At 34.7% G+C, this 27,968-nt stretch overlaps 1 protein-coding gene across 3 annotated transcripts; it reads left to right on the top strand.

Annotated features, from left to right (window-relative positions):
• Window positions 1–27,909, top strand: GNPDA2 (glucosamine-6-phosphate deaminase 2). Of its 3 annotated transcripts, XM_024731764.1 has the most exons (8): window positions 3,171–3,269; window positions 3,616–3,617; window positions 3,886–3,926; window positions 7,405–7,506; window positions 8,552–8,734; window positions 14,553–14,737; window positions 20,348–20,522; window positions 26,879–27,872. In XM_024731764.1, the coding sequence occupies exons 1-8, from the start codon at window positions 3,171–3,173 to the stop codon at window positions 26,965–26,967; spliced, it is 876 nt and encodes a 291-aa protein (XP_024587532.1). In that variant the 3' UTR covers window positions 26,968–27,872. The 3 variants fall into 3 exon arrangements, with proteins under 3 accessions (XP_024587530.1, XP_024587531.1, XP_024587532.1); XM_024731762.1 differs by lacking the exons at window positions 3,616–3,617; window positions 3,886–3,926 and adding an exon at window positions 1–136 and having other exon boundaries at window positions 3,108–3,269; window positions 26,879–27,909; XM_024731763.1 differs by lacking the exons at window positions 3,616–3,617; window positions 3,886–3,926 and adding an exon at window positions 1–136 and having other exon boundaries at window positions 3,108–3,269; window positions 22,820–27,833.
• Window positions 27,910–27,968: the final 59 nt, after the last annotated feature.

The raw sequence follows: 27,968 nt of genomic DNA on the forward strand, positions 1-27,968 counted from the left end.
GCCTTCCCCTCGGCGCCTAGATTTACGTCCGGCTCCTTAGGCTTTACGCTCCTCGCGCCGGTTGGTGTTTCTCCGGGCTGACTGGCTGCTGGTTGTTTTCGCTGTTCCAGCGTCAGAAGAACCGGTAGATCGGCAGGTGAGTACACGGGAAGGGCCTGGAAGGGGAGTCGGGCGGGGGCCCGGCTGTTTGTTGCACCCACCGGTGGGCTCTATGCGGAGACGGGGACGCGGGGCGGATGGGGGTTCCGGGAGCCTCCAACTTGACTGGTCGTCCTCTTCGGGACGGGGCTTTCCTGGCCCCTGCTCTTTGGCAGTCTTCTCCTGACACTTGTTACAAATTCGTAATAGTCATCCTCATTTGCATTCGTTAGGGTTTAAGGAGAGACGGGCCTAGCGGCCTGGCAGGTGAGGTGAGTTTGCAGCCCTCGCCTTCCGGGCAGGGACCACAGCCTTCTCTGCTGCTTCTCGCCTCTCGTCGGGACCCTGACCTGGACCCCTGCTCTGAGAGCCCCCTTCCTGGTCGGGCTTCAGGAATCTTTTGAGGTCAGGTGTAGTGTGTTTTAGGGAAAAAGCGCAGAGCGGGGATTCTGTAAGCCTAGATTCCAGATTCTAGTACAGATTCTAAAATAGCTGTGTAACCCAAGTCGTCTAGAAGTTCCCATCCAGCTTTAAAGTTCAGGTTTGTGTTTGGCAGCTCTTTGTCCAAGGGACGCACACCAAAATGAATCAGCACCAGAGGAAGATGAGGGCAGGGGTGGTGCTGTGTCATTTTTTGAGTGCTGTCGGGTCAAGATGTCAGAGAATGGTCGACCGCAGCAGCAGTTCAGATGTGTGAGGATTGGCAAAAACTGGAAAAAGACATATTTAAAAATCTGAACACATGTGGCATTCTACTTTTCTCTGGGTGAGGTGATTCATTTGGGACTTTTAGAACTGAACTGTAGACTCGCGGAAGAGTTTAAGAAAGCAAAACGTGCCTGTGTTTGGTCTGAGAGGCTTACTTGAACCTCTGTGCAATGAAGTCATCTTGTATGATGTTATTTTCCAAATGTATCCTGATTGTAAGAATCACCTGTGATATTTGGGCAGATTCCGTGGACCCCATTTCATATCTTTTGAAACACCATGTCCAGGGAAAGGTCTGGGGAATCTTTTTAACAGGCATCCTAAGTGATTCGTCCTTATAAGGCACTTTTGGGAAGCATGTATCTTTCAGTCAGATAGGCCCTCCACCACTTAATAGCTTTATAACATCAGTAATAAACTTGTGAGTTGCACTTTTCTTTATCTGAAAAATGAGGATAAGTTCTTCCCCAGAGACTATTGAGTCTAAGCCCTTTGATAGTAGGATCCTTATCCTTGTCATTTTTGTGTCTACAGAGCTTAGTGCTTGGCATTGTGAGGCCCTCCCTCACAAGTGTGTTGAACTGAGAAAAGAAATAGCATGCCCCAAAACACAGAAGACACTTGGAAAGCTCTAATGCCATTCCTCCTCCTCACCTTACAGGGTTTTTTTTTTTTTTTTTTCTCTTTTTATCAGTAGTCATTTTGCTGAATATTCTTATTAGAGATAAGTATATCTCTTGATGGTTAAAACAGCCATGAAATGTTTCTGATTCTTTGGTGTAACTTTGAAATTGTTTCTGCCATTAGATTATTAATGAATTTAAATGGAGGCCAAGTCCATCTGTTGGACTGAATTCATGACTTAACTGTGTAAATTATTGTCTGTAAATGATATTTATCTCTTGTTATTGTGCCATAACTCTAGATCATGGTGATCGTAAGTTTTTGTTATGCCAGAATCTAAATCATCATGTTCTTAAGGACATATTTAGATTCAGTGTTTTCATTGTAATAAGACCTCCTACTCCCACTAATGTAAAGATTTTGACTTCTGTATGTATGGTTTGTGGGTACAGAATTCAGGTCTGCTGAAGCCATTTGTGAAAGGATTGGTGTGGGTAACAAATCCATTTAAGTATAATAAAACTAAGAATTAAAATCTGGGAATTATAGTTGTAGAACACATTGTAAATGTTATAAATCTTGGCAGTTTAAAATAATACATCTTACAGAAATCGGGGTGGGAGGAAGTGTAAGAATGCAATTTTCACATCTTTCATGGTAGTAGGTGAATCCATGTTGTCTAAAATGGAATCATATAGTTTTTTAAATGATGCTGATCTCTTAATATTTGTATAATATTTTTTCTTAACCTTAAAATACTTTTAGGAACTGAAATTGCTTTTTGTGAATAATTTTTTCCCCCAGAGATCAGCAGTTTCTTTAGTTCACTTTATTTTCTTTTGCTTCTGTTTAATGCAGAAAGAATTCAATTCGTTATGCTTTTTGTTAAAAATAGCATGTCTAGTATGATCCCATTGTTAGAAATTATTTCTATACATCCTATTTATATGTGTGCATTAGATAGATAGCTGGAATGATGTATACCAAATAGTAATGAACATTATTTCGGAGTGGCAGGATTTGGGTCGATTTTTTTTTTTTAACTTCTTTTTATCTTTCTGTATTGATTGAAATTTTTTAAAGTGCAGGTATCACTTTTATACAGAAGGGAGGTTTGGTTATTACATCATTCATAGGGAGAGTTCTGGATTTTAGTAAGTAACCCAAAAGGTGCTGAGTAATCATTACTACCATTAATTTGCAATCAATAAATGAGTGCTGCTTTGTTTGCCTTTAGATTTGTTTTATGTTGCTTTATATAGTATACCCGTAGAGATAGTGCAGTGTGATGTCCTTATGGTAAATTTGCCTTGATATAAATTTCAGCTTTGTCACTTAGTAACTGTGTGAACTCAGTCAAATTGTGTCAGTCCCTCTACTCATCTAAAACTGGATGTTGTATGTACTTCAGAAGGTTGTTGTAAGAATTGATATTTGTACTTAAATGACCTAGCCCACTGCCCAGAACTCAAAGTTCATCCAAAAGAGAACAGCCATTATTACTATTTTAAAAGTATAGATTGTATTTGTATAGAAGCATGTCTTTCTTAAGTACTGTCCTTTCTAAAGTCATCAATGTATTTTACTTCTGTTTGACTGTGAATTACTTAAAGTGCTCTACAATGGAATTTTCTCAGGTTTGAACTTCTTGTCCTGGAAGCTGTGCATCACCATAATGAGGCTTGTAATTCTTGATAACTATGACTTGGCTAGTGAATGGGCAGCCAAATACATCTGTAATCGCATCATTCAATTCAGACCTGGACAGGACAGATATTTTACACTGGGTTTGCCAACAGGTAATGCACCATTTTTTTCCATATTAGGTACTCAAGGTTGTGGGATTGAAGGCTTTTTCTTAGTAAAATATGTTTCCTGTTTATTTCTTGTCATATCACTGATTTAACATATTAGGATATCAAGTCAAATATATAGATACAGACATATCTGGTATCTAAGTTTCATTACTATTTGTTAAAATTCTGTCTCACCTACCACTCCAGAATTGAAAAGGAAATATAGCTCAGGTCATGGTCATGATATTTTTTGTACCTTTTTCTAGTAGTCTTTTGTTTGTATTTAGGGATGTTGCTTTCACTATTCATGCAGTTTCTTGGGAGATTAGCCTTCTCATTGATCATTAAGAGGTACCTAAAATATGTACTACTGCCTCTTAATTTTACCTCATATGCCTCATATTAGCTTATTAGCCCTTTGCTATTTCTGTGATTATTTTCTATTTTAGAAGTATTACAGGTGAAAAATTGAAGACAGGTATGTCTTCATGACAGAATGAACATAAGCATTAATTATACACTTTATTGGATTTAGTTCTCGGTTAAGGTTTTTCTTAAAAAATAACCAAGTAGTGTCACTGATACATGGTACTTTATTTGATATTGTTGACTTACATAGGAAAGAGTATTGGACCTGGAATCAGAGCTGCTACTTTCTTGGTGACTGAAGGGCATTTGTTCTACACCATAATCTTGTTTTCCTTACTTTTAAGGAAGATAAGGAAATTAATAGCTTACAATGCTGTTTTGAAGCTCAAGTAAGAGCAAGTCCCTTGTATACTGTAAGCACTATGTAAATTTAAGGTTCTCTTAAGTGTGTTTTATTTAAACAGTATTTTTTCCTCTTGCTCCTCCCCCCATACATGTCAACTATAGAAAAGCTACAATCGTAATTGTTTTTCACTTGCATAATTTCCATGAAAGATACTGTTAGCTCACCAAGTTGATTTTTTGTTCGTTTGTTGTTTTGCTTTTTGTTTTTCGGTCCATGGCAGTAGGTGTTGGTAAGAATGTCAAAGAGGATTTTTTTTTAACTGTGCACACCAGAAATGGGCCCCCTCAGCACCCACGGTTCTGATATGTGAGCCCCAGTGGTTGAACATGGCCTCTGTATCAGTTTGCCTTCTGTAAACCTGGGCCATGCTCAGACTAGCTGCCTTAATCACTTTGTCTTAATTATGAAGAAATAAACAGTAATTTGAGTATGGGAGCAGAAAGGCTTCAGAGCTGTAAACGCCAGCAGTGCTAAACATGTTTTTGTGTATTTTGATATGCAATTCTTCTGCTTTATTTTGGATAGTATTACTGCCTAATAATACATCTGCCAAGGGTATATCTCTGGAAAACCTTTGTTAACATTTTCTACTTTTCTCCTTCATTGACCAATGACAGTGTTAATCATGCCCCATCCTTACCTCCCCCCACCCCATGCTTTTGAAATTTGAACATACATTTCTGTAAACAACATGCTATGTTGTAATTACGCCCCACCAAGCACAATTCTGGGGAATATCTGTTCAGTATATATCTTTTTAAAAAAATTTTATTTATTTGTTTATTTTTGGCTGTGATGGTTCTTCGCTACTGCGTGTGGGCTTTCTCTAGTCATGGTGAGTGGGGGCTACTCTTGGTTGTGGTGTGCAGGCTTATCACTGCGGTGGCTTCTGTTGTTGCGGAGCATGGGTCCTAGGCGCGCAGGCTTCAGTAGTTATGGCTCGCAGGCTCTAGAGCGCAGGCTCAGTAGTTGTGGCGCACAGGCTTAGTTGCTCCGCGGCATGTGGGATCTTCCCGGACCAGGGCTTGAACCTGTGTCCCCTGCATTGGCAGGCAGATTCTTAACCACTGCACCACCAGGGAAGCCCTGTTCAGTAATATATTTATTGAAGTGATGTTGACAAGCTTGACATTTAAGGGCCTGCATGCTGTGGGCCCAACCTGCCTCCCAGACTTATTCCCACTATTCCTCTACACTGAATCAGGGTAGGCAGGTTACACTGCTTGTAGTTCAGAGAACAGGCCTGAACTTGCTGGCTTTACTTTCACTCATGTTGCTAGCATACTGTATAATAAGAACTTTATGAGAATCTCTTGAATATCTGGCTTCACTGCCGTGTGTGTGATATTTGGCACATTCCTTAATTTTTTTACCCCAATTCTTCCACCTTCAAAATGGGAAAGATAATGCCAATTGCCCAAACTTGTGAGATTTACATTAGCTAATGCATGAAACACCAGAATAGCATCTAGCGCATGGTAGGCATACAAGTGTCATCTCTGAACCTCCTCCCCCATCTTTTTTCTATTTTCAATTACAACTTAACCCATTCTTTGATTATGGGAATTTCACTTCTTCTTCAACAGTTGGAATGCCGTCTTTCATCCTTTCTCCCACAAGCAAGACTATAGTGTTTTCTTCTTTGATTCACTATACTGCCCCAGACTTCTTATAGGTTATTTATATTTTTCCTTGTGTTATAGTTATTTTGTACTTGTCTATCCGTATTCTGTGAGTTCTTTTAGGGTAGAAACAGTCATAATCTTTGTTTTATCTGAATCATAGTAAGCACTTGCTAAATTAGTTATGTTAGTAAATGAGTATTGCAAAGCAAATATATTAAAATGAAGTTTCTTTTACCAGTTCACCGTGTATCATATCTTCCGTTGATTTTTTTCTATTCAGCCACTTTGATTAAAAAGTAGAAAATGAATGTGATTTTTATCACTATTGTGACTTCTTTTTATGTTCATATGTCCTTAAATTACGGAGGGAGTCCTATAACTATTCTCTTGACACTGAAAGATACACACAGAAAATTTGTTATGCTTCTAGAAAAGGAGAAAGAAGAGCTTACTTATCCATCTTTTATCCAGGTTTCATGTTAGTGGGCTGTAGTTCTTTGAGAAGGAATTGTAAAGTTTGACCACATAAATTTTAAATTATTAATGACAATTTAAAACAGTATGTGTGCTTAACTTTAAGAAAACCTATTAGTCTTCTGTTCTGTGAACCTGTCTGTGTGATATTTAGCCACTTCTATTATTCTGTCATCTTAAATGAGAGTCAGTTTTTTTACTACTCTAGATTTTTTTTGTATTAGTTGTTTTTTTGTTTTTCTGGTGGTTTTTTTTTTTTTTTTTTTTTTTTTTGCCAGAGACTGCTTAGTTCTGCCATACTTCTCCCTGCCTCTTGAGTAGAAATTTTGTGTTTGGGTGTTTTATTTTGTTTTGTGATGGTGGGCAGACTAGAAACCAATACTCTGACCAGGATTGTGTGGGCCAGGTTGCTTGTTGTAAGAATGTAGTCAATCTAGTCTTCGAATTTGTAGTTAAAATGAAAAAATACAGCAAATTTAAAAAACAAAGGGAGGCCATCCTCAAGTGGCTAAATTCATTTATCTTTATTGTATCGTTTCATGGAGCACTATCAAGCAGATCTTAATTTTATAAAACATAAAAGAATCACACTTATAAAACAATAACATTAAGAACTCAGATGAAGTATCCAAAGCCAAGATCCCATTTCCTAGAAATCATTTTACTTTATACATTTTAGCTGATATATGCTGAAAATAACAAAATGAGAAACAGGAGCTCCAGTTAAAAACTTAAAGGATAAGCCTCCTCACTCAATCCTTGCCACTTTCTATTTTGAAAGTAGAGGCAGTGTTTAAATTCAGCTCTGGTTTCACTTTTGATTTCATTGAATGGTCAATACTTGACCTATTTATGTATCATTTATGCTACAAATCCCTCTCTAAATAGTTTTTTCTCTAAAGGTGGGACATTTATTTTTCTTCTAATTCACATGTGCCCTCTAGAAGTTTCTAATCCTGGAATATACACCATTAATTCCAAATATCCAGCGACACAAGAATAATTTTCCAAGCTATAATTTCTGTTGACAGATTCCCAACTTTATTCAGCAAATTCTAGTTTACTAAAATTTTAGGTTACCTTGTAGAGAGACTAATTCAACATATATTTGTTAACTGAATGTGTATTTAAATTAATAATTGTTTGCCTAATAAATTAGAAATATAAAATACTATTAAGTAAGAAGAGAATAAGGTTAATATAAACTTTTTTTTAAATTAGATTTTCAAGTTATGTTAGAAAATGGAATGTTTATCTGTTTTAGGGAGTACACCTTTAGGATGTTATAAAAAACTAATAGAATATCACAAGAATGGAGACCTTTCTTTTAAATATGTGAAGACCTTTAACATGGATGAATATGTAGGTAAGCTATATTATTTGGACATGTTATATTTTTTAAAAAATTAATATATTGAGAATATTAACATTTTTTAAATTTGTTTTGAATGTAATATGAATATATTTCTAGAGTATAATGTATTACCTTGTAGTGGGGTTGGGAGTTTATATAAAAAAAAAAATTTTTGTAATGACAGCATGACATAGTAGAAGGACCGTGAGACTAGAAATGAGAAGATTTGCATTCGTCTTCAGCTATGCCACTTACCAGTCCTGGCTCCATCGACTTTGAGCCAATTCATTCACATTTCTCATTCTCTCTTTTTCTCTTTTTCTTTTTTTCTTAAGGCAAAGTTAAAACCAGTATTGTTGTGGGGATAAATGAATTAATATGTATGTAAAAGTAATTAGTAAAATATTTTTTAAATATAAGGCTATTTGTAGCCTTGAAGCTTTTATAATTTATTGATTGTGACCTTGCTTAACTAGAAAGATCAGTGATACATATAAACTCTGTTAAAATTTAAATTTTATAGGTACACATTTTTAACAGTAGCCTGAGTCATTGTCAAAGAACTGTTGTAATTTAGTATACCTTGTATGTAAATAGGAATAACAGAGGAAGAACGTAGATCAAGATTTCAGTTGTGTGGCCATTTAATTTATGTTTAATTTAACACATAAATCAGTTTTATTGGTTAAAATTTTGTATTTGAGAAGGGGAATATAGTGATTACATGTACATGAACTAGACTTCTGTGCTCCAGCCCCTTTGTGAGCTCTGTGACCCTGGGAAAGTTACTTTTCTGTGTTTCTGTTCATCTATAAAGTGAGATTGATAATAGTTATTTCCATAGACATTGTACACATTAATTAATACATACATGTACAGTGATTAAAATAATGCCTGGCACATAATAAGCATATATTCCATATAAAAATGCTTTTAAATTGAATATGGTATAGAAATGTTACATATTTGAAATAGCATTTATGGCTTAATCAGAAAAGTAAACTTTAGATTTATTTCTGGAAATAGTTACATTTTTATTTATTAACTTTGTATTTAGGACTTCCCAGAAATCATCCTGAAAGCTACCATTCTTATATGTGGAATAACTTTTTTAAGCATATTGATATAGATCCTAATAATGCTCATATCCTTGATGGGAATGCTACAGATTTACAAGCAGAATGTGATGCATTTGAAAAGAAAATAAAAGAAGCTGGAGGAATTGATCTTTTTGTTGGAGGTACGTAAAACATTTTGTCATTAATCATTTATTAATATTTGGATTAGGTGCTTTAAAAAAAAAAAAACAAAACTTACCTTTGTGTAATGTAAAGAACATCTGTGACTGTCTGTAATACCCATTTATTCAGCTATTGATTTCTATTTTACTTTATTTTCATCAAAAAATAATCTTAATGTTCCAAGTGGGGATTGTTTAAATTATGGCTTGAGAAATAGGTCCTAATCCCTGCCTAATTACCTCTTTAGAACTGATAGTTTACCACATCTTAGAAAACGAGTGATGTTTCTTTTCCTCAGTGATACTCTTATTCTTTTACTGTTTCTTTAAAACCCCAACCCAGCTTTCTTATCAAATTACAGCGTTAAATCTCTGAAAGTCTGCATGTGGAACAGGTGGATTTTAACATTTCTCTACTGATCATTCAAATTGCTTCATTTCACTAAGAAATCAGTTAAGAATGTAAAATTTTTATCATCAGCCTTTAGTTAATATGAATTAAGTTGTATAATTGTCTTAATAAACTCTAAAGTAAATGTTTAATTAACTAAATTCCACTTGAAATTTATATACATGCACACACAAACATACATATGTGTATGTATATTGTGTGTTCATGATCTACCATTGAAGAGGTGAAAGAATCTCTTCCTTTGTAATGACAATACAGTTTTCTGCTATCAGTATGAAGCATATGAATAGTACATCATCTAAACTGAAACCAAAATTGTTTTTTGCCAGATTCTTTAGTATTCAACTAAACATACTAAAGCTCTAAATTAACATTAGATATATAGAGATAGATATATCCATTAGATCCAGGTGTATCTTACAATTAATTTATTAGAAGACTGCTCAAAACTATATGAATTAGATCTTCAATAGACCTGTACTAAGGTTAATTTATGGTTGAGGTGGCCAGGTATTGTAGAGGTGTTTGGTTGCCTTTGGAGAAAATTGGGTTTTATCGTCAGACAAAAATTAGCATCCTGTTTTGGCCACTTACTATCTGTAAGATCTTAGGAAATTTATTAATTTCAGTAAACTAGTTCAATATACTAATTCAATATAATTAAATTATTTGTAAAACAAGATTATATTAACCATTTCAGAATTGATGAGAATTAACCACATTATAACATGTATAAAATGCCTTGTGCAGTGCTTGGTATGTAGTTGGTAATCCATTAAGTGTTACTCCACTCTGTCTCTGAGGTGTAGTTTCTGAAGTAATTTTTCCTTAGTTCATTGAATGTCCTGCTCTTTTACTGATTTACCTCTAAGGGTATCCAGCAAGACTGAAGTTTTTCTCTTTGAGGAAATTGTTATCTCTACCTAGCATAACTAATATCAATTACTTTCTTAAATAGACAGTCTAGGATGGTTTTTTTATCTGAGCAAGAATCCAAGTTAGACTAGTTTGCTTTTCAAAATAGAAGGTATCTATTTTTTAAATAAAACTTGCTAATATTACTTCACTATTCCTGGAAAACACTTGCATTCCAGTTTTGTCTGTATTGCTCAATTCTGAGATAATTACCGTTTGCGCCTACCAATATCAAGGCCAAGGCAGTAGATATTTGAAAATGTTTAAGGAGTGCGCTACCCATGCATTCTTTAGATTTTCTAAACTCTACCAAAATCAAGTAGAATTACTGTAAAATAATATACCTAAACTGTTTATCTTAGTTATATCAAGAAATATTTTCACTCATTTACCATTATACAAAAAGATATGGCAATTATTAAAACTTTAGTATTAAAAATGGCTGAATGGATAACATAAATAGTATTTTTTTACTTCTTTATTTGAGGACTTATTTTTTCCTGTTAATTTATTGACCTTACATAAGGATTCTTGTGACAAATCCCTTGGGGTCTCAATGCCAGGAAGTAGAATTTACTTGGGGGAAAAAAAACTGCTAAGAGCTCTTTAACTCCATTTTGCCCTTTTGCCTACTTTCCAGAAAATATTTTAGCTTAGTGTAATGTTTAAGGTTTAATCTCTCTTTTCAGAGATTTATAGTAAACTTTCTTCTTTCCCCATAGCTTTAAGCCACTTCTTGTTTCTTTGTAGCTAAAGTTTTTCAGTGCATTTCCTCACAATAACTCACCTTAGTTCTACCTTTGAAACTAATGGAGCATAATCATAATTATTTATGTTTATCACTGACTCTTACTACTAAAAAGAACTTTGTTTTTTAACCAATTTTTGTCTTAAACTTCCTGTAGTTCTCCCCTTGCAAAAAAATTTAACAGGATTTCCTTTCCTCTTCCATTAATACCTTCATTGTAGTCGTGGGCTAATCCAGGGTCTGACAGTTTATATTTATTATCGAAGGGACATATAATTGTGTATAGGGAACGGAGGGTTGGCTTATTACATTTTCTTTGAACTTTTCCCTGTTTGGGATACCCTATTATTGGATCTGTCTCATGAAAGAATCTCATTTGATTCTTCACCTTTGTTGATCTAGGTTGTTATCATTGGATATTCAAGATGAGGCTTGGTGTCTGGGTCTTACCACTTACCCTTCTTTTGTTCCAGGGTTTGGTTAATAAAAACACTAAGAACTGAGCCAAATGGGATCAAAATATCAGCTTTATTAAAGGTAAAGTTGGATTAGAGATTGCAGGTTGGGCTTGAGGCCAGAATGGGGTTTCCTACTCCTCCCCTCTGAATTTGGAAATAGTAAGACCAGAGAAGAGCTCCAGAGTATTAATCCACCATTGCTCACTCCTGGGAAATGGAGCAAGAGTTCCCTTCCCTCTATAGAAAGGAGAAAGGAGGAAATACATACTCAGAAGTTCTTCATCTGATGACAGAATTATTGGGAGAAAGAATAAGGTGTATCATGCAATTCCTGATCCATACCCAGCAATAAAGTACACAAACATGGAAACCTATATATAGACTCTAAAAGCATTATTAACTTTAAAATTATCTTAAGATAATTTGTGTTTAAAAGGTAAAAATAAGACACTGGGGAAATTTTTAACCCTCTACTTTGGTTACACGATTAGATTCTTTGATTTGCAAGTAAATGTAGTCTACTAATGAGACTAAAAGTGAATTTATTGGAATAATTCTGGGGTAACTCACAGAATTGATATCAGAGTTGGAAAAAACAAGTCTTTAAAAGAACAAGAACCAGATCAACTGAAGCAGGGACTCACCTGATCCTCTCCTGCAGTGCTGTCATCAAAGCCTCAGCTCTAGATGCCTTCTTTCTTTCTGTGTTCCTGGTCAAGTTTCAGATTTATAGAGAGAAATTCTGATTGTTTCAGCTTGGCCTAAGTACTTGTCCTTAGATCACAACAGTTCTGCCTAAACGATATGAGATATAGGGTGTTATGATTGGTCTAGCCCCTGTTGTGAGGGGAGCAGAGCAGGGTAGAAGGGGGCAAAAACTGTACTGAACATTCTGAACAATACCAACCATCCATTCATTTATTCAACCGTTATTTATTGAGGGCCTCCTGTGTGTCATGTGTTCTAAATAGTAAGGATACAGTTATGAAGAAGAGAAAGTCTACTCTCATGAAGTTTACCTTCTAGCCCACAGAACTATAGACACAGGAAAGACACACAATCCAGACTCAGAGGTTTTAGGGATGTTTCATAAAGGTGTTGATTATCTCGGGCTTCCCTGGGGCGCAGTGGTTAAGAATCTGCCTGCCAATGCAGGGGACACGGGTTCGAGCCCTGGTCTGGGAAGATCCCACATGCCGTGGAGCAATTAAGCCCGTGTGCCACAACTACTGAGCCTGTGCTCTGGAGCCTGCATGCCACAACTACTGAGCCCGCACACCACAACTACTGAAGCCCTCACACCTAGAGCCTGTGCTCAGCAATAAGAGAAGCCACCGCAGTGAGAAGCCTGTGCACCGCAATGAAGAGAGCCCCCGCTCGCCGCAACGAGAGAAAGCCTGTGCACAGCAGTGAAGACCCAACACGGCCAAAAATAAAATAAATTAAAAAAAAAAAAAGGTGTTGATGTCTTAGTCTACACTTAAAGACTGAATAAGAATTAACCATGGTGTTTAGAGTTCATGATTATTTTTAAGAAAATTTTATAAGGCTTTGTAAAACATTCTGAACATTTTAAAAATATAATTTTATATCAGGAAAAGCTCAATTTTTGATAGTTACTGATAGTAAGGGAATGTATTGACGCTTCTCCATCATGAACCATTCCTGATAATTTCAGCTTTGCTGTACACTTGTGTGACCCAAATCAACGGTGAGACCACTAATACTGATCTTTGAGGACCTCCTATTTTTTTCTGGAACTCTTTTATTTTCCTGGTTCCATCCTTTCCTCCATAGAGAAATATAATTAAAAGTATTTAGGTAGATGTATACTTAAGAGGAAAAGCAGAACAGTTTTACAAATCTAGAGAGATATGCATATCTGTGATTTAAAATAGACAAGCATATATATACTTAATAGTGGAAACAAACCATACATATTAACCACATACAGGTCTGGCTTTACGTACTAGATTAAAAATTAATCCTATATTGTTAAAAATTCCTAGATTATTGTGCTTTGGTAGTTCATATTTGCTTCCTAAGGTTTTCAGTTCTTCCTTCTTCATTCAAAACCAGGTTACTCTTTGTCATATTTTACTTTGTTGTAGCCTGGGAAAAAGTTGTTAGAATTGTGTGTTAAGAGCCAATAAGATACACCTATATATCATTAAATATGCAGAATATAAGTATAACCGGTATTTTGACCCAGAGAACTTGTGGGGTTTTTTTTTTTTTTGATTGAAGTTGCCAGAAATCTGACTAGCAAGTAGGGTCCATGTATATAAAACTTGATTTACTTAAGCCATAGAAAGATTCTTGATTTTATGAAAAGATTTACCTCCAATTTCCTTCAAATAAGAAATGTCATATTCTTATCTATATTTTAGAGGCAGTCCTAGAATATTTCAGCTGGCAGTAGATCTCCTTAAAGCAGTTTTCAAATTGTGGTTGTCACACATTATTAGGGCATGAAATCAATATGGTCAGTCACATCCACCATTTCCCTTTGTACGTTTTGTTAATGAAACAAAATGTAATCAAAAATAGCTTGAATGGCTCCTCGTAAGGGTATTATTTCATGCAATTCTTGTTTTAATTGTATTTATATGTGTACTAGATTGCAGTGTCAAATGTATTTCTTGCAGTAGGTTGCAGTCAAAGTTTAAAGAAAACTACTGCCTTAGATAATATCTTGTCCAATCTAAACATTTTTATAAGTGAGGAAACTATACTACAGGGAGGTCCAGTAGTTAACTGCCCCATCTAGACTAGAACCAAGCAAGTTAAAGTGTGAATATAAAGACCACTGGGTTAGGAATCAGAAGATTTAGATTTGAGTTTTGTCTTAGTATTTACTAAATTATTTACCTTGAACAAATCATATATTATCCTTTAGCATCAAAGTTTCCTTTTGAGCTTAAAAAAAAGGGGGAGATGAGGTAAATAGATATGGTTAACCTGACTATGTCACAAGATTGTTAAATATATGTGTTGTTGAGAGGATGCATGTGAAATTGCTTTATAAAGTATTATTATAAAGTGATACTTAATTTTGCTGTTAGAATCATGCTAGCTCAATGCTAAGCATATGGAAAACATTGAAATACTTGTTGAATCAAATACAGGAACAAATCTTTTACTGCAGCATTAGAAATTCAGCTATCAAATAAAACAAGGTAAGCGTGTTTATGACTATTTCTTTGGTCTTTAAATCATGTTGAACTTTGAGAAACCTTATTTACTTATGTATATATGTGTGTGTATATGTATTTCTTTTGAAAGGAATTGGTCCAGATGGTCATATTGCTTTCAATGAGCCAGGATCCAGTTTAGTATCAAGGACAAGAGTAAAGACTCTAGCAATGGACACCATTTTGGCAAATGCTAAATATTTTGATGGAGATTTATCAAAAGTGCCAACTATGGCTCTAACAGTTGGTGTGGGGACAGTGATGGATGCTAGAGAAGTAAGAATTAAATGTTCTTTGATGTTTTTCCTTTGATGTCTATAGACTTTGGAGAAATTGTGGTGTCAAATAAGTGCTATTTTGGGTTAATCCTATTTGCAGTATAAATTGTTGTCTAGCTTTCAGTAATTTCTTTCAGGCTCATTGCCATGTTTAGAATTCAAGTAAATTAAGTCTTTGGAGCTGGAAACTAAAAATTAGGCACCATCTCTTTTGGGGTACTGCTTTACTTGCCTCTTCTTGTTTCACAATTTGAGGTCCTAAAATCACACTGATCATATAGTCTTGTGAAAGGACTGTTGCAACAAAGATGCAGTCATAATTAACATTAAACTGCTTTTGGAGGCTTAGGATAATTTCATGTAATGTGATTCTTGACTGTAGGAGGATAGCTCAGTTGGTTTCCAGTGGAAAAAGAACCCCTTTAGGGCTGGATCTGTTCTAAATTTGGTATGTTTAAGAAGGCAAGAGTTCTGAACAGTAGACTCAAATTTTTTAGTTTTTAATTGGGCTGTCATTTCCTGCCCTGAGAATAACAGACCAAATTATAGTCAGATCATGATTATAAGTGGTTAAATTATATGGAAACCCAAAACTCCATTCCCTTCTGGCAGCAGGATTGGACAGGTTCAGAGGAAAGAGTACAGACAAGGTATGGTGAATGAGTAACTGATCTTAATGTAAATATATCTAGACTTGAATGCACAAATAGAACTGTCATTCAAAATGGAGTTTTACATCTAACGATAATTGGTTTATGAAGAAAGACCTTTTAAAGACTGAAATTTCATAGTAAATTGAAAAAAATTAGAGCAATCTTAGTTCTAAAATATGAAAGTTATGCAAAACGATTTCTTACATATAACAAAATTAAAGTTACGGTGCAACTCTTATGCTAATTCTTAGAATTAACAGAATTATTCAAACATTGATTTTTTTTCTTTTGTTTGACTTTTCCAACAAAATTATATGATGCTATTCACCTCACAGTATTCATTCCCAGCATGACTCTGAAGAAAATTATGGCAAAACTCTTATTATTTAGTAGTTTTCCCAAGGACTTTAGTGATTTATTATAGTTGATTTACAATACTATGTTAGTTTCCAGTGTGCAGCAGTGATTCAGTTATATATATATTTTTTCAGATTGTTTTTCATTATAGGTTATTACAAGATATTGAATAGTTCCCTGTGCTATATAGTAAATCCTTGTTACTTATCTGTTTTACATACAGTAATTTGTATCTTTTAGTCCCATACTCCTAACTTACCCCCTTTCCCGTTGGTAGCCATTAGTTTCTTTTCTATGTCTGTGAGTTTTTTTGTTTTATATAGATGAACTTGTGTTTTAGACTCCACATATAAGTGATAGCATATAGTATTGTTTTTTTCTGTATGACTTACTTCACTTCGTATGATATTCTTTAGGTCTGTCCATGTTGCTGCAAATGGCAGTATGTCAGTCTTTTTATGGCTGAGTAATATTCCATTGTGTGTGTGTGTGTGTGTGTGTGTGTGTGTGTGTGTGTGTGTGTGTGTACCACATCTTCTTAAACCAATCCTCTGTTGATGGACACTTGGGTTGTTTCCATTGTCTTGGCTATTGTCTTGCTAGATTTTTCATAGCATTCTTTTGAAACAAGTATCACATGATTATACTTAATGACTTTCTTTATCTTCGATTTTAATGGGCTTCATGTGTACACATTTTCATCTGCCAGTGGTTTTAACTGTGATGTGAGCTGTTCGTCAGTGTCATTTTCAATAACTGCAAATATATTTAAAATTTAAATCCATGTGTGGGACAGATGTCACTGTTGAGTGGAAAGTAGGTTTGAATGGGAGACAAATCTTTAAGTGGTCAGTGCATCAATAAGTATCTTCACACTTTGGCAACTCAGATAATGAGGACCTTCTGTACAGACCCTGGAAGTGACAACCCAGAAGTTATTACAGGTTTCTTAAGACTTGGGAATTGTCCACTAGGTAATGAACCACACAAGTCACTGCCCTCAATTTTCACTCCTTCCTTGCTCTGAGGCCTTACATTGATGTTAATTAATTGTGAAATGTTCTACTTCTCTAGCCCTTGCTTAGCTAAAATGGCACCTGTTTTCAGCTTTCAGAGTTCCATTTTCTGACCATAATTCTTATAATCAAAATTATTTTCTTTTATTCTTTTACCACAGTTTTTGTTCATAGCACTTTTTGCAGTTTATAATTGTTTCTGTGTGTTTCGTTGTTTAATACCCTTCCTCATTAGTTTATAATCTGCAAATGTTTATGAGTCATGTATATCTAGCACAGTACACTGCCTGTCACATAATAGGTATTCAGTAACTGTTGAGAATAGTTTGAATGCATTACTTTTGCCCATAATTCATTTTGGACAAAGTTGGTTCTATCCACAGCTTGGCTGTCTACCTGAACCACCAGATCTGATTTTTATTGACTTCTGGCTGTTTGACGGAAGCCACATTTACCCTCAAAGGATTAAAATTTGTTTTTACTGAGATATATTTCAAGATAATGCTTTATATTTTAAAGGTAATTCCAAAAGAAAAGACACAAATTGTTTTTAATTACTGTAGCATCTTTAGAATTGCTTATTATATATAATTATAATAATTTGAATGTTTATTCTTGTGATGACATAAGGAAAAACCAGTAAAACTTAAAAATCTTTTGATTTTGTTGACTTACTGAATGTCACAGAAGTCACCAGTGACAAGTTCTTAATTGTTAAGACCATCAGCTTTTCTACAGGTCTTATCCTACTGGGCTTCTTTTCATCATTTATTCCTATGGACTATTTCTTCTGTCATAAACCTCTACCATTACTCTTCTTTCTTTCTGACCATTCTTTCTCAGTATGCTTCCCTGGCTCTTTCTTCCTCCATCTGCCTTTTGAATGTTGTTCTTACCTAGGGGGTCATCTCCTAGCACTGCGTATTCACTATGCATACTTCTGGGCAGTCACACTTTGGAACCCTGTTCTTGGTAGATTTAGTACTATTCTAAAAAGGTCAACTACGCTCAATACAGTGATAACTACCAGTACGTATCTTTAGCCAGTTCTTTTTCTGAAGCTGCAGATTTCATATTTCCAATTGACTCCTTATTTAAACTGTTCAAAATTTAAATTCATCTTTCTACCAAAATTGTCTCCCTCCCTTGGTGAATAGCAACACCCTCCATGAAAATTATCTGAACTTGAAACGTGTGTCATTCTCAGCTTCTTCACATCTAATCAGTCACCACATTCCACCACTTAACTTAGAGATAAATAAGGATCCAGCCCTCCATCGAACAGAGATAAATCCATCCATCGGAGCTGCCTTACTTCTGGTCTATATCAGTTTTTTAAGGATTATTGCAAACGCATCCTAAATCATGGCTATCTCCATTCTTTCCCTTTCCTGTTCTCTATTACAGCCTGAATTTTTTTTTTCCCCAAAACATAGTTACTACTCATGGATATAATGAAGAGTCTGATTCCTTGCTGCTTCACCACAAGATGATATCTAGCCTCTTTGGCATAAAATGCTCTGTATTATCAAAATTCAGTTTTCAGCCATCTCATTTCCCTATGCTCAGCCTTACCAAATTTCTAGCTTTTTATTGACCACCCCATAACTGTCTGAAGTGCCCCCTTTTCTTTTCTGCTTATCCTTAAGATTTGGTTTCAGATAGGGCTACTCTTAAGCTTTTTCACAATACAAGAAATACTCTCCTTGAGAATAGTGGAGCAGATAGAGTAGAAATAATCACGTATTATCAACGTCAAATTATATTCCAAGAGGGATTTTCTTCAATTTCTGATTTTCCAGATATTTCTTCTTAATTCTCAATTAAAGGTTATATATGTCTTATTGTAGTTGTTAAGGATATGGATGCTGGAATCAGACCTCTTGTTTATATAGTAGCCTTACCAAGACCTTGGGCAAGTTACAGAATATCTGTGCCTCATTCCTTATCTGTGAAATATGAGTAAGAATAGTATTTATCTCACGCTGTTGATGTCGGTAGTTAAATGAGATAATAATTCACGAAAAGTGCTTAAGTTCGGTGTTTAACTTTGAAACCACCAAATCACATTTTAAAACTCCTGAAATAAATTAAACTTCAGAAAATATCCATCATGCAGCAATCACTACATATTCTCATTTAATGTAGTGTGTGTGAAAATAGTTTTAAAAAGCCTTTTCAAGTGCTAGGATAAGGACTTCTGCCAGATTGCATACTAATCACTTAAGGGACCCTGATTCTTGGGTCCTAATCCCAAAGATTCTGAATTAGAAGACAGGATGGAGCAAAGAACTTGAATATTTTTTTTTTCAAACTCCTCTGTAACACGTATCAGTCCTAAGAAAAAAATATTAATTTCCAGTAAGGAAAACTAATAGACCCATTAATCAGTGCTGTGCTTACCTTATTATATCAAGCATTGCTAATTTTTAAAAAATGCTTTTAATTATAGGTGATGGCATATTAATTCTTCACTGAGCCTAGATCTCTATACTTAAGAACAAGAAGTATCAATAAAAACAGTAAGAATTCATACGTATCTTATTTCATTCATGGGCTTTGATATTAATCAAATATAGCTTCAAAATGAAAAGTAATGAATCTTGATAAAAGAAATACAGTAATATCTGGTTCATTAATCTTTAATTTCCTCCCTGTTTTAGAAGGTCTGGTTCTAAAATGTGAAATACAGAATTTTTACATTGTTACAGATATTTTAGAATTACAACCACTTTAACATTCATTTTTTTTTAAATAATGAGAAAAAAACATGTTTAAAGATTTATTACATTACATAAACTGTTTAACTTGTAAAAACAGGATTGATTTACTGCTAAAAATGTTAAAGAAAAGATTCATTCAGACACCTGTATACACTCACTCACATTTGCATACATTCTTTGACTTATCTCATAGGCTATCAGGGATCTGGGACAAAGACCTTGGATTTTCTGTACCTAAGGATGGTCTCAGTTATGTGTGTTTAAAGGACACTTCCTGCATTTAAGTAGATTCTGAACCCTTCTTTAAATCTAGTTTTGTTCCAAAACAGCTTTAGATAGAACCCGTTCAGTGAAACAATCTTTAGGCTCATTTCTCTAGATTACTTTTAAAATATCTTATTTCAGAGTCTTTTGCTTTTCCAAAGTAATATCTATTGCTTATCTGGGCTAGAGCAATTTGATATATCATTTCTGGTTATATAAATTCTTTGTTGATCTGTAACTCTGCTTTTGCAAAACAGCCCTTTTGTTTCTTTTTCTTCATTCTCCCAGGTCTCTTCTTGCACATCAGTATTTAATGTGTTAATTATCATAGGCATTATGGTATATTCAATAATACTCCATTACAAGACACTATTTTACTTTGTTCAGCCAGAAGTAGAGATACACTTTGTGCTTGCCTGTTACCTTAAAGAGCAGAAATAAATACCTTGAACTATGAAGAAATATGGAGCTGTTTATTTTTATTTTAACCCTCAGAAAAATACTGGTGCTAAATTCTTTGTTTAAAAAAAATAGAGCTTCTTAGTCATTTGGAACATGTTTTAAGAATTGACAGGTAATGTCCACGATTTTTCAGGTAATGATCCTCATAACAGGTGCACACAAGGCATTTGCTCTCTACAAAGCAATAGAAGAAGGAGTCAATCACATGTGGACTGTTTCAGCCTTCCAGCAACATCCCCGAACTATTTTTGTATGTGATGAAGATGCTACTTTAGAATTAAGAGTTAAAACTGTGAAATACTTTAAAGGTGAGCACTGAAATTTCAAAAGCAGACTGGGAGAATATTCCATTGTAGATGACAATTAAAACTTAGTATGACTGGGGAGTTACATTCTGAATTGTGGCCTATTGAAAACTGGCACTGTGCTGAGGATTAGAAATGTCTCACTTCAGATAATACTAGCTTTCAAAGTAATTTCCTAATATTTTTTCTTGAAGAAAACCTCTTCAATCTATATTTCCAGTAAACAAGATGTTTCTTGAAATCCAAAATTAAATATTTTACTTTCATATTGAATATACAAGATTAAATAGCCCCAAAGGAAATGTATATATGTCCGTTCTAATTTTTTCATTGTTTACCTGTCCCACCCTAACCGCTCAGCTATGTTTAGAATGAAATCAGGGGATAAAATGGGTTGCCCACTATCTCATTTAATCTTCACAATAAATTTTGCTAAATGTCAAACAGTATGGAATAAACTCTGCAAGTAAGCAGAGTTTGCCCAGACTTCTGCATATTTAGCTTCCTTTTGCTTCTTCCTAGAGTCTAGTTCAGTAATTTTTAAACTTTACCATACCATATATATATATACACACACACACACGTGTGTATATCTATCTATCTATATAAAACCATATACACTTGCTGTGATAGGTGTTTAAGAGATTTTCAAGGACAATTTTGAATACACTCGGTTTAGAAGCCATTCCCTGCTTGAGTCAACTCCACAGATAAATACACACACATAAACAAGCTGTATAAATAGGTACTTTTTACAAAGCACCTGTATTTATATAGCTGATATGAAAATATTATGTAATGAGCCATATATATAGTTTAGTAATTCACAAAGTATGTAATAAGTGCACTACTGATACTATATGAATGAAAATACGTTTTAAATCTCTTTAATAAAAGGTGTTAAAGGTTTCCTTAGTGTTAAGCACTTAGATTACTTCCAGTCATTTATATTTTTATCAGTTAAATTACCAGTTTTTTACCAAGTCACAAATATACCAAATTAAACTGAAAATTGTTAGCTTGTTAGTAACTTGACAGATAAAAGCAGAGAATAGCTCAGTTACGGGTTGTGAATAAGAGCTCTTAGATGGCGTTTTACCGATCTATTTCCTTGTAGTCCAGGTTTCATCACAAATATTAGATTCCTTGAAAAATTTAATAAAAGGAATCTTCATTATCCACATATTTTTTTTGTGTGTGTGTGGTATGCGAGCCTCTCACTGTTGTGGCCTCTCCCTTTGAGGAGCACAGGCTACGGACACGCAGGCCCAGTGGCCATGGCTCACGGGCCTAGCCGCTCTGCGGCATGTGGGATCTTCCCAGACCAGGGCACGAACCCGTGTCCCCTGCATCGGCAGGCGGACTCTCAACCACTGTGCCACCAGGGAAACCCTATCCACATATTTTAATAACAGTTTTGAGGAGATTCATTTAACATTGCCATTTTCTAGCACCAGTAATCCCCAGATAAACCCCTATACTTGTCTGATTTTTGTCAGTTTAGTTTTTATCAGAAAATTTTTACATTTTAGTGAAGTAAACATTTAATAATAGCCAATAGTTATATGACCAGGTGCTATTCTAAGCATATTATACTTACGGATTTACTTAAATCTCACAATTCTATGACATGGGTACTCTTATAATCCCATTTATAGGTGAATTAACAGGCTTAGTAGGGTCTTAGTAGTAGTCACTTAGAAATTATTTTCCATTGGAGCTGTATATATTTCTGAAGAGATTCAGGACATCAGCCTCTGTCAGGATGCCTCCTTCAATATGGAGAAAAATGGATTTGCAATATTGTTCTGGGCTATATATATAGACCTCATCTTACAGTAAGATATTTTGATATTAGGTAGAATGACTTCATAAATTTATACATGTTATAAATGTAGTTTTATGTATTTGTCATATCCTTATTGTATCACTGCAAGATATACTGGAGGAAATGAATCCCTTAGTTATAATCTGTAATTCTTCGAATACCATTCACATCACTGTTTCTTCTGCCATCCCTTTAAAAGTGTCAAGAGGAATCGTAAAGGGTTCTAATTATTTAGCTCTTGAAGTCTAGGTTAACTACATCTAAAACAATGAAAATCATTAGCATATGGAAGTTTATTTCAGTATATATCTTTTGAAAGATATAAGTAAATCACAGGAAAACATTTTAATAATTTGTTTTATTCTAGTTTTTTGTTTTTAAAAAAATAAAACCTATGTTTTATGTCCTGAGATAATATATTTTCAAGACATCATCATCATGGTGAACATTCTTTTTGTTTTATCCTTTTTAGGCCCTACTCCAATAGCTCCAATAGCTTGATAGAGGCTGAATGAATTCAGATTGAACCAAACTATAAAATATTATATTTAACTTTTCTTCTTCAAGCAACATCAGAAAGTCTATGCATTTTTATCAATACTCATTAGAATTTACTTGTCTGTTTATGATTTAAGTAAGCAGTTATTTATATCACATTCTTGTGTAGAACGTTGTCAGTTTTTACCTTTAGTCATAGTAAACACTTGATTTATTATTCAGAAAGCAAGTACTAAAATTTCCAAAATTCTTTTTAGTTTGGAACTAGCTTTATGTTATGTACAAGTCATAGCCAGTGTTTCGTTTTTAAAAAACTTTACAGGAGTTGGATTTTTAATGTTTATCCTGATGTTTTAAGTTGTGTGTTTTTAAGCTCTAATGTATTCTTTCCATGATCAAAGCTTTAAGTGAATGATAGATGAATTATATCAAGTAGAATGATCCTCAAAGAGCTGATACTCTGGAAGAGGTATATCTTCTAAACCACATGGCTGAGATTACCATTGTCTTTGTTGTCCCCTCTCTTGGGTCTCTCCAATCTCCATTTTGCTGCTTTTTACATACTGGTTGTTAAACTTTTCAGTTAAATATTGTTTTAAATAAGATTGGTTCTATTTAGAGCTAATTATCTGGTAAATATTTTTCATTAGCAGATATATACTTTTACAGTATAAAAAAATTACCCTTTAATGTTTATTTTTGGTAAATGTAAACTATATTTTCCAGTTAATGTCATCAGCCAAGAAACATGGGTTACAGTGCCTTCAAGTACATTGTCTCATGTGTTGTTATACCCGAAAGAAGTACAAGTATCCCTGCCTGAAAGTAGTTGGCATTCTTCATAAAACTGGCTCACTAAGTGATTCGAGAAAATAAAATGTAGCTCCATGACGGTAGGGACTTCAGTTTTGGTTCATTGCAATAGTTGAGCATCTCAAAGGGTACCTACCTAGTACACTGGAGACACTTGGTAAATTCTAGGTAGTTTGGGCAGGTAGATGGATGACACATGACATTGATACCATTTCAGTTTAAGTGCTAAATTATGTAATCACTGTGAAGTCCAAGGGATGTTAAGGGAGAGATTTTTATAGTTAAATAGTAGTTGATGAAAACTTGAATGGAGCTGATGGGACTGAGAGCTGTAGAAGATGATAACACTTAGATTTGAAGAGAATGCCATAATAGCACAGGTGTAAGGATGAGCTAACACAGTCGCAGAAAAAGTTCCTCTTAATAGAGAACAAAGTATACCGATAAAATGGGGCTAGCTTATACTTTAAAAACAAAATTAAGAGTGAAAAGGCAAATGAGGGCTTGCATATCAGTGGCCTTTCAAAAGGGTATTGGGGGGGAGGGCTTATTAGCCCTGAGAAAAATATTCCTATGTATTAACATTTTTTGAGCAAAGAACAAATGCCAATAAACCAGTGTGCTTCAAATCCAGCCTCGGAGATAGTTTGCATAAAACAGTCTAATGAATGAAGTATTTGTTGGTTTGTCCACATACTCATGGATTTTTATCACAGGCTTTTTGTCTGCACTGGTAAGCATGGAAGGGAGGGTTATATAACTTTATGGAACTGTCACTATAGAAACATTCAAGTATCAGAGATTACATTGTCTCAGACATATATACCAAACATCATTATAAGACTCTTATGCACTATGTTGAGTACATTGCTTTCTTTTTTAAATTTTTGAGCTGAGGTTACTCCATTTTATAAGTAAGGCCAGATGGATAAATGGCTGCCATATATCTGAGGTGGAGGCAGAACCGATCAAGTGCCTTTATGCTTAGTTTGGTACTTTTTATACATAATTCTTTCATTTCCTGGGTTAGCTGTGCTCCTTGTTTTGCTTTCTTCAAACTCTTCCCATTACTTACTTTAACCTTTTGACCCTTCTGTCCCTCCAGCTGCATGGAAGGCTTAACTTCAGTCCCTCCACAGTCCTACCTCCAAGATTTTAAATTTATCCTAATCGTTAAGCATCCTTTCCTTTCATGTCTAGCCGTTCTGCCAGTGCCCTTGATACTTTTCTGTCTTCAGGACCTTGAACTACAGAATCTTGGTCTCTGCTCCGTCCTTTTCTCCTGCCTCCTTTTTAACAATATATGTTCTAGATTCATTTTAAATTTAAAAAAAGCTTCCAGAGACCATCTCACTGAATCTTCACAAATTTTTTAAAGTAAATGTTTCTTGAGCTCCCAACATGTATCATGACCTTTATAGACCCAGGACTTAGAGCAGTAAATTTAAGGTCCTGGACCTCAGATTCTAGTTGGAGACATGGTAGGAAAAACATTTTCTAAGAGTGAAAATTGCTCTAAAGAAAGTGAAACAGTAATTCATTATAAGGTGACATTTGGGCTGAGACCCAAAAAGCCAAAAGGAGATCATCATGCTTTGTTCAGGGAGAAGAGCATTCCAGGCTGAATGAGACAGCAAATATAAGGACCCTGTACTATAACCAAGCTTAGCCTTTCTGAGGTAATAGCAACAAAGCCAGGGTTGAGTGTAACACAAAAGGGGGAGAGTGGGGAGGACACGAGATCAGAAGGATAAACGAAGACAACAGAATAAAATCTAAATTATATTCTAAGTGACAAGAGCAATTGGAGAATTTTAAGTTGGGAAATGGTATAATCTAGCTTCTGTTTTTAGAAAAATTGGACAATGGGAAGTGATGAAAGTAGGGTGCTGAGTTGGTAATCAGATTAGAGATGAAAGTGGCTTCGACTAAGGGCAGTGCTGTGGAGATGAAGAAATGTAGCTAATTTGGGATATATCAATATTTTGAAAGTAATGCCCACCAGTCTTGCTGCTGAATTTAAAAAGGAAAGAGAAAAAAATCAACAGTGAATTTCAGTTGTCTGGCTTTAGCAGCTCATCAGAGGGTAACGCCATATACAGTATTTTTAAAGAAATGGTTTAGAAGGGGAAAATGGGTCTGGATGTTGTTAACAAGTTTGAGGTGCTGATTAGACACTGAAGTGAGCTGTTGAGTTAATTAGCATTCTCTCTTTCAATTTCACGAGTGAATATTTCTCTCTCCTTTTAAGACTGTTCACTCCTGGTTTTTCTCCTACTACACGTATATTTAAGTGTTCTCTGCATGTCCCTTTGCTTATCTCTTAAAAGTGGGTCTTCACAGTTTGGATTTTAGAGTGCTTTTGCAGCCTTTCTGACAATGTACACCTTCTTACTAACAAGTACCCTGTCTCCTCGATCCAGTGATCCCATTTCCTAAGAAAACCACATTATGAGTCCCTTTCCCCAGCCTCCATGTTCTTAACAACCTGGTAAATTTAACTGATTTCTTTAACCTGCACAATATAAAATCTTTAGTTCATTAATTGGGACAGTTTATTTCCCCAAATACAATATATGTGCATTAAGACATGAATAACTGCAATATATTTCCCAAGAAGCTTTAATAAAATTAAGGACAGTTTACAAGCATACCAATTATAAGGTGAAATTTAAATTTACTTGGAAATTGATATTTAGGTTATCTTATTGTTTTAGTAAACCTGTGTGGCTTGTAATCAACCCCTATTGTAAATACACATGTCAAAATAGTAGAAAATAATTTGCCAGATGAATGGATAGGGTAATATATTAGAGAACTAATGTAACAACAGTTCTGAGCCCCTTGTTGGAATCTGTTAGATTAACTGGCAGAGGGTCAAACTCAACAGACTTTTAGATGTAATTAGTATTCAAATTTGTTATTTTGTCATACTGAAGGAAGTTCGAAAGACAAGAACTGCCCCTACTTCTGGTTACTCACAAAGAACCTGTACCCATTCCAGATCCATGGTTTCATAAATAACTAAATTGATATATGCTAGGTAGTTAAAACTAAACATTCTGAAACATTTCTATTTGCATTTTTCCAATAAATTTAACTATTTTGTACTAGATGGGAGCCAGTATACTTGTATTTTAATATTAAATCGTTTGTTTTCTAAATGAGATATAGTTCAAAGTCAGAAACACAACTAGAACTGTGCTTTTTTTTCTGTAAGGTTTAATGCACGTGCACAATAAACTTGTGGATCCACTATACAGTATGAAGGAAGCAAACGGAAGGAGACTGGATCAAAATTCTGCTTGAATGAACAGAACACTTTTATACATAGATGCATCTCCAGCTATGCAATATGATGAAACTTGGGGAATCTTTGAATATTGTCATTTTTGAAGTCTAATATCTATATGTTAAACATTCCATATTTACAATGTGTCCATTTTAGACTAGGGTTTAGACGTACGTAATTGGCTCTCACAATGGATCAGCTAGTTGTTACAGAAGCCACAGTCACTCTATAACATAGCACAGAAATGAAATGTCTGCCTGTTTACAAATTTTAAGTCATTTTAAAGGTGACAGTTCTGTACGTAAAGTACCATGTATAAGACTCCAGTGGCATTATTAGATTTTAATTTTTTAATCACAGGAAGACACTCCAAGCCTTTCAGGTATCAAACCACTATCATTGCAAGCCTTTACTTCTGGAATGCTATCTTTATAATATTCTCTCTGCACAAGCTTTCTGCACGTGGTTGCCTTAGTCATCCTCCTGCGGTAGCATCTGGACATCAAAAGTCCTGCTATATATTGTTGGTACAGAAAATTTGAAGAGACTGCAGTGCCTAAAAGTACAGTTTACGTCCTTTTGGAAAGTATGTATAAGTGCATGTTTTTTGTGCACCACCTTCTGTAGCACTTTTTTAAACAGATGTGCTCTTATTTTTAGTTAACGACTTGGGTTCATGCACTTAATTTAAGTATTTTAGCAATTAGGAGCTTTATACCTAGCAACACACTTAAGGAAATTATTTTTTTTGAAGAAAATTTTCTGATTATCGTTAAACTTCATAAATGGTTAGCTTTATTCCTTACATATATATAATGTCTAAAAGGATCATATGATGAAGTATAATATAAAGTTACTGTAAACTATTTTAGACTGCCATAACAACTTGCATTATTAAATTGCAAATAAAAGTATATTGTTTTTTATCTTTAACTCAAATAAAGCTTATAATAAACAAATGTAAGTTATCTAAATTTTATTTCCAACAGTGAAATTGAACACATACATCTGAAAGAAT

The sequence above is a fragment of the Neophocaena asiaeorientalis genome, unplaced genomic scaffold, assembly GCF_003031525.2.
Source record: "Neophocaena asiaeorientalis asiaeorientalis breed wild unplaced genomic scaffold, Neophocaena_asiaeorientalis_V1.1 scaffold39, whole genome shotgun sequence".
Classification (NCBI taxonomy): domain Eukaryota; kingdom Metazoa; phylum Chordata; class Mammalia; order Artiodactyla; family Phocoenidae; genus Neophocaena; species Neophocaena asiaeorientalis.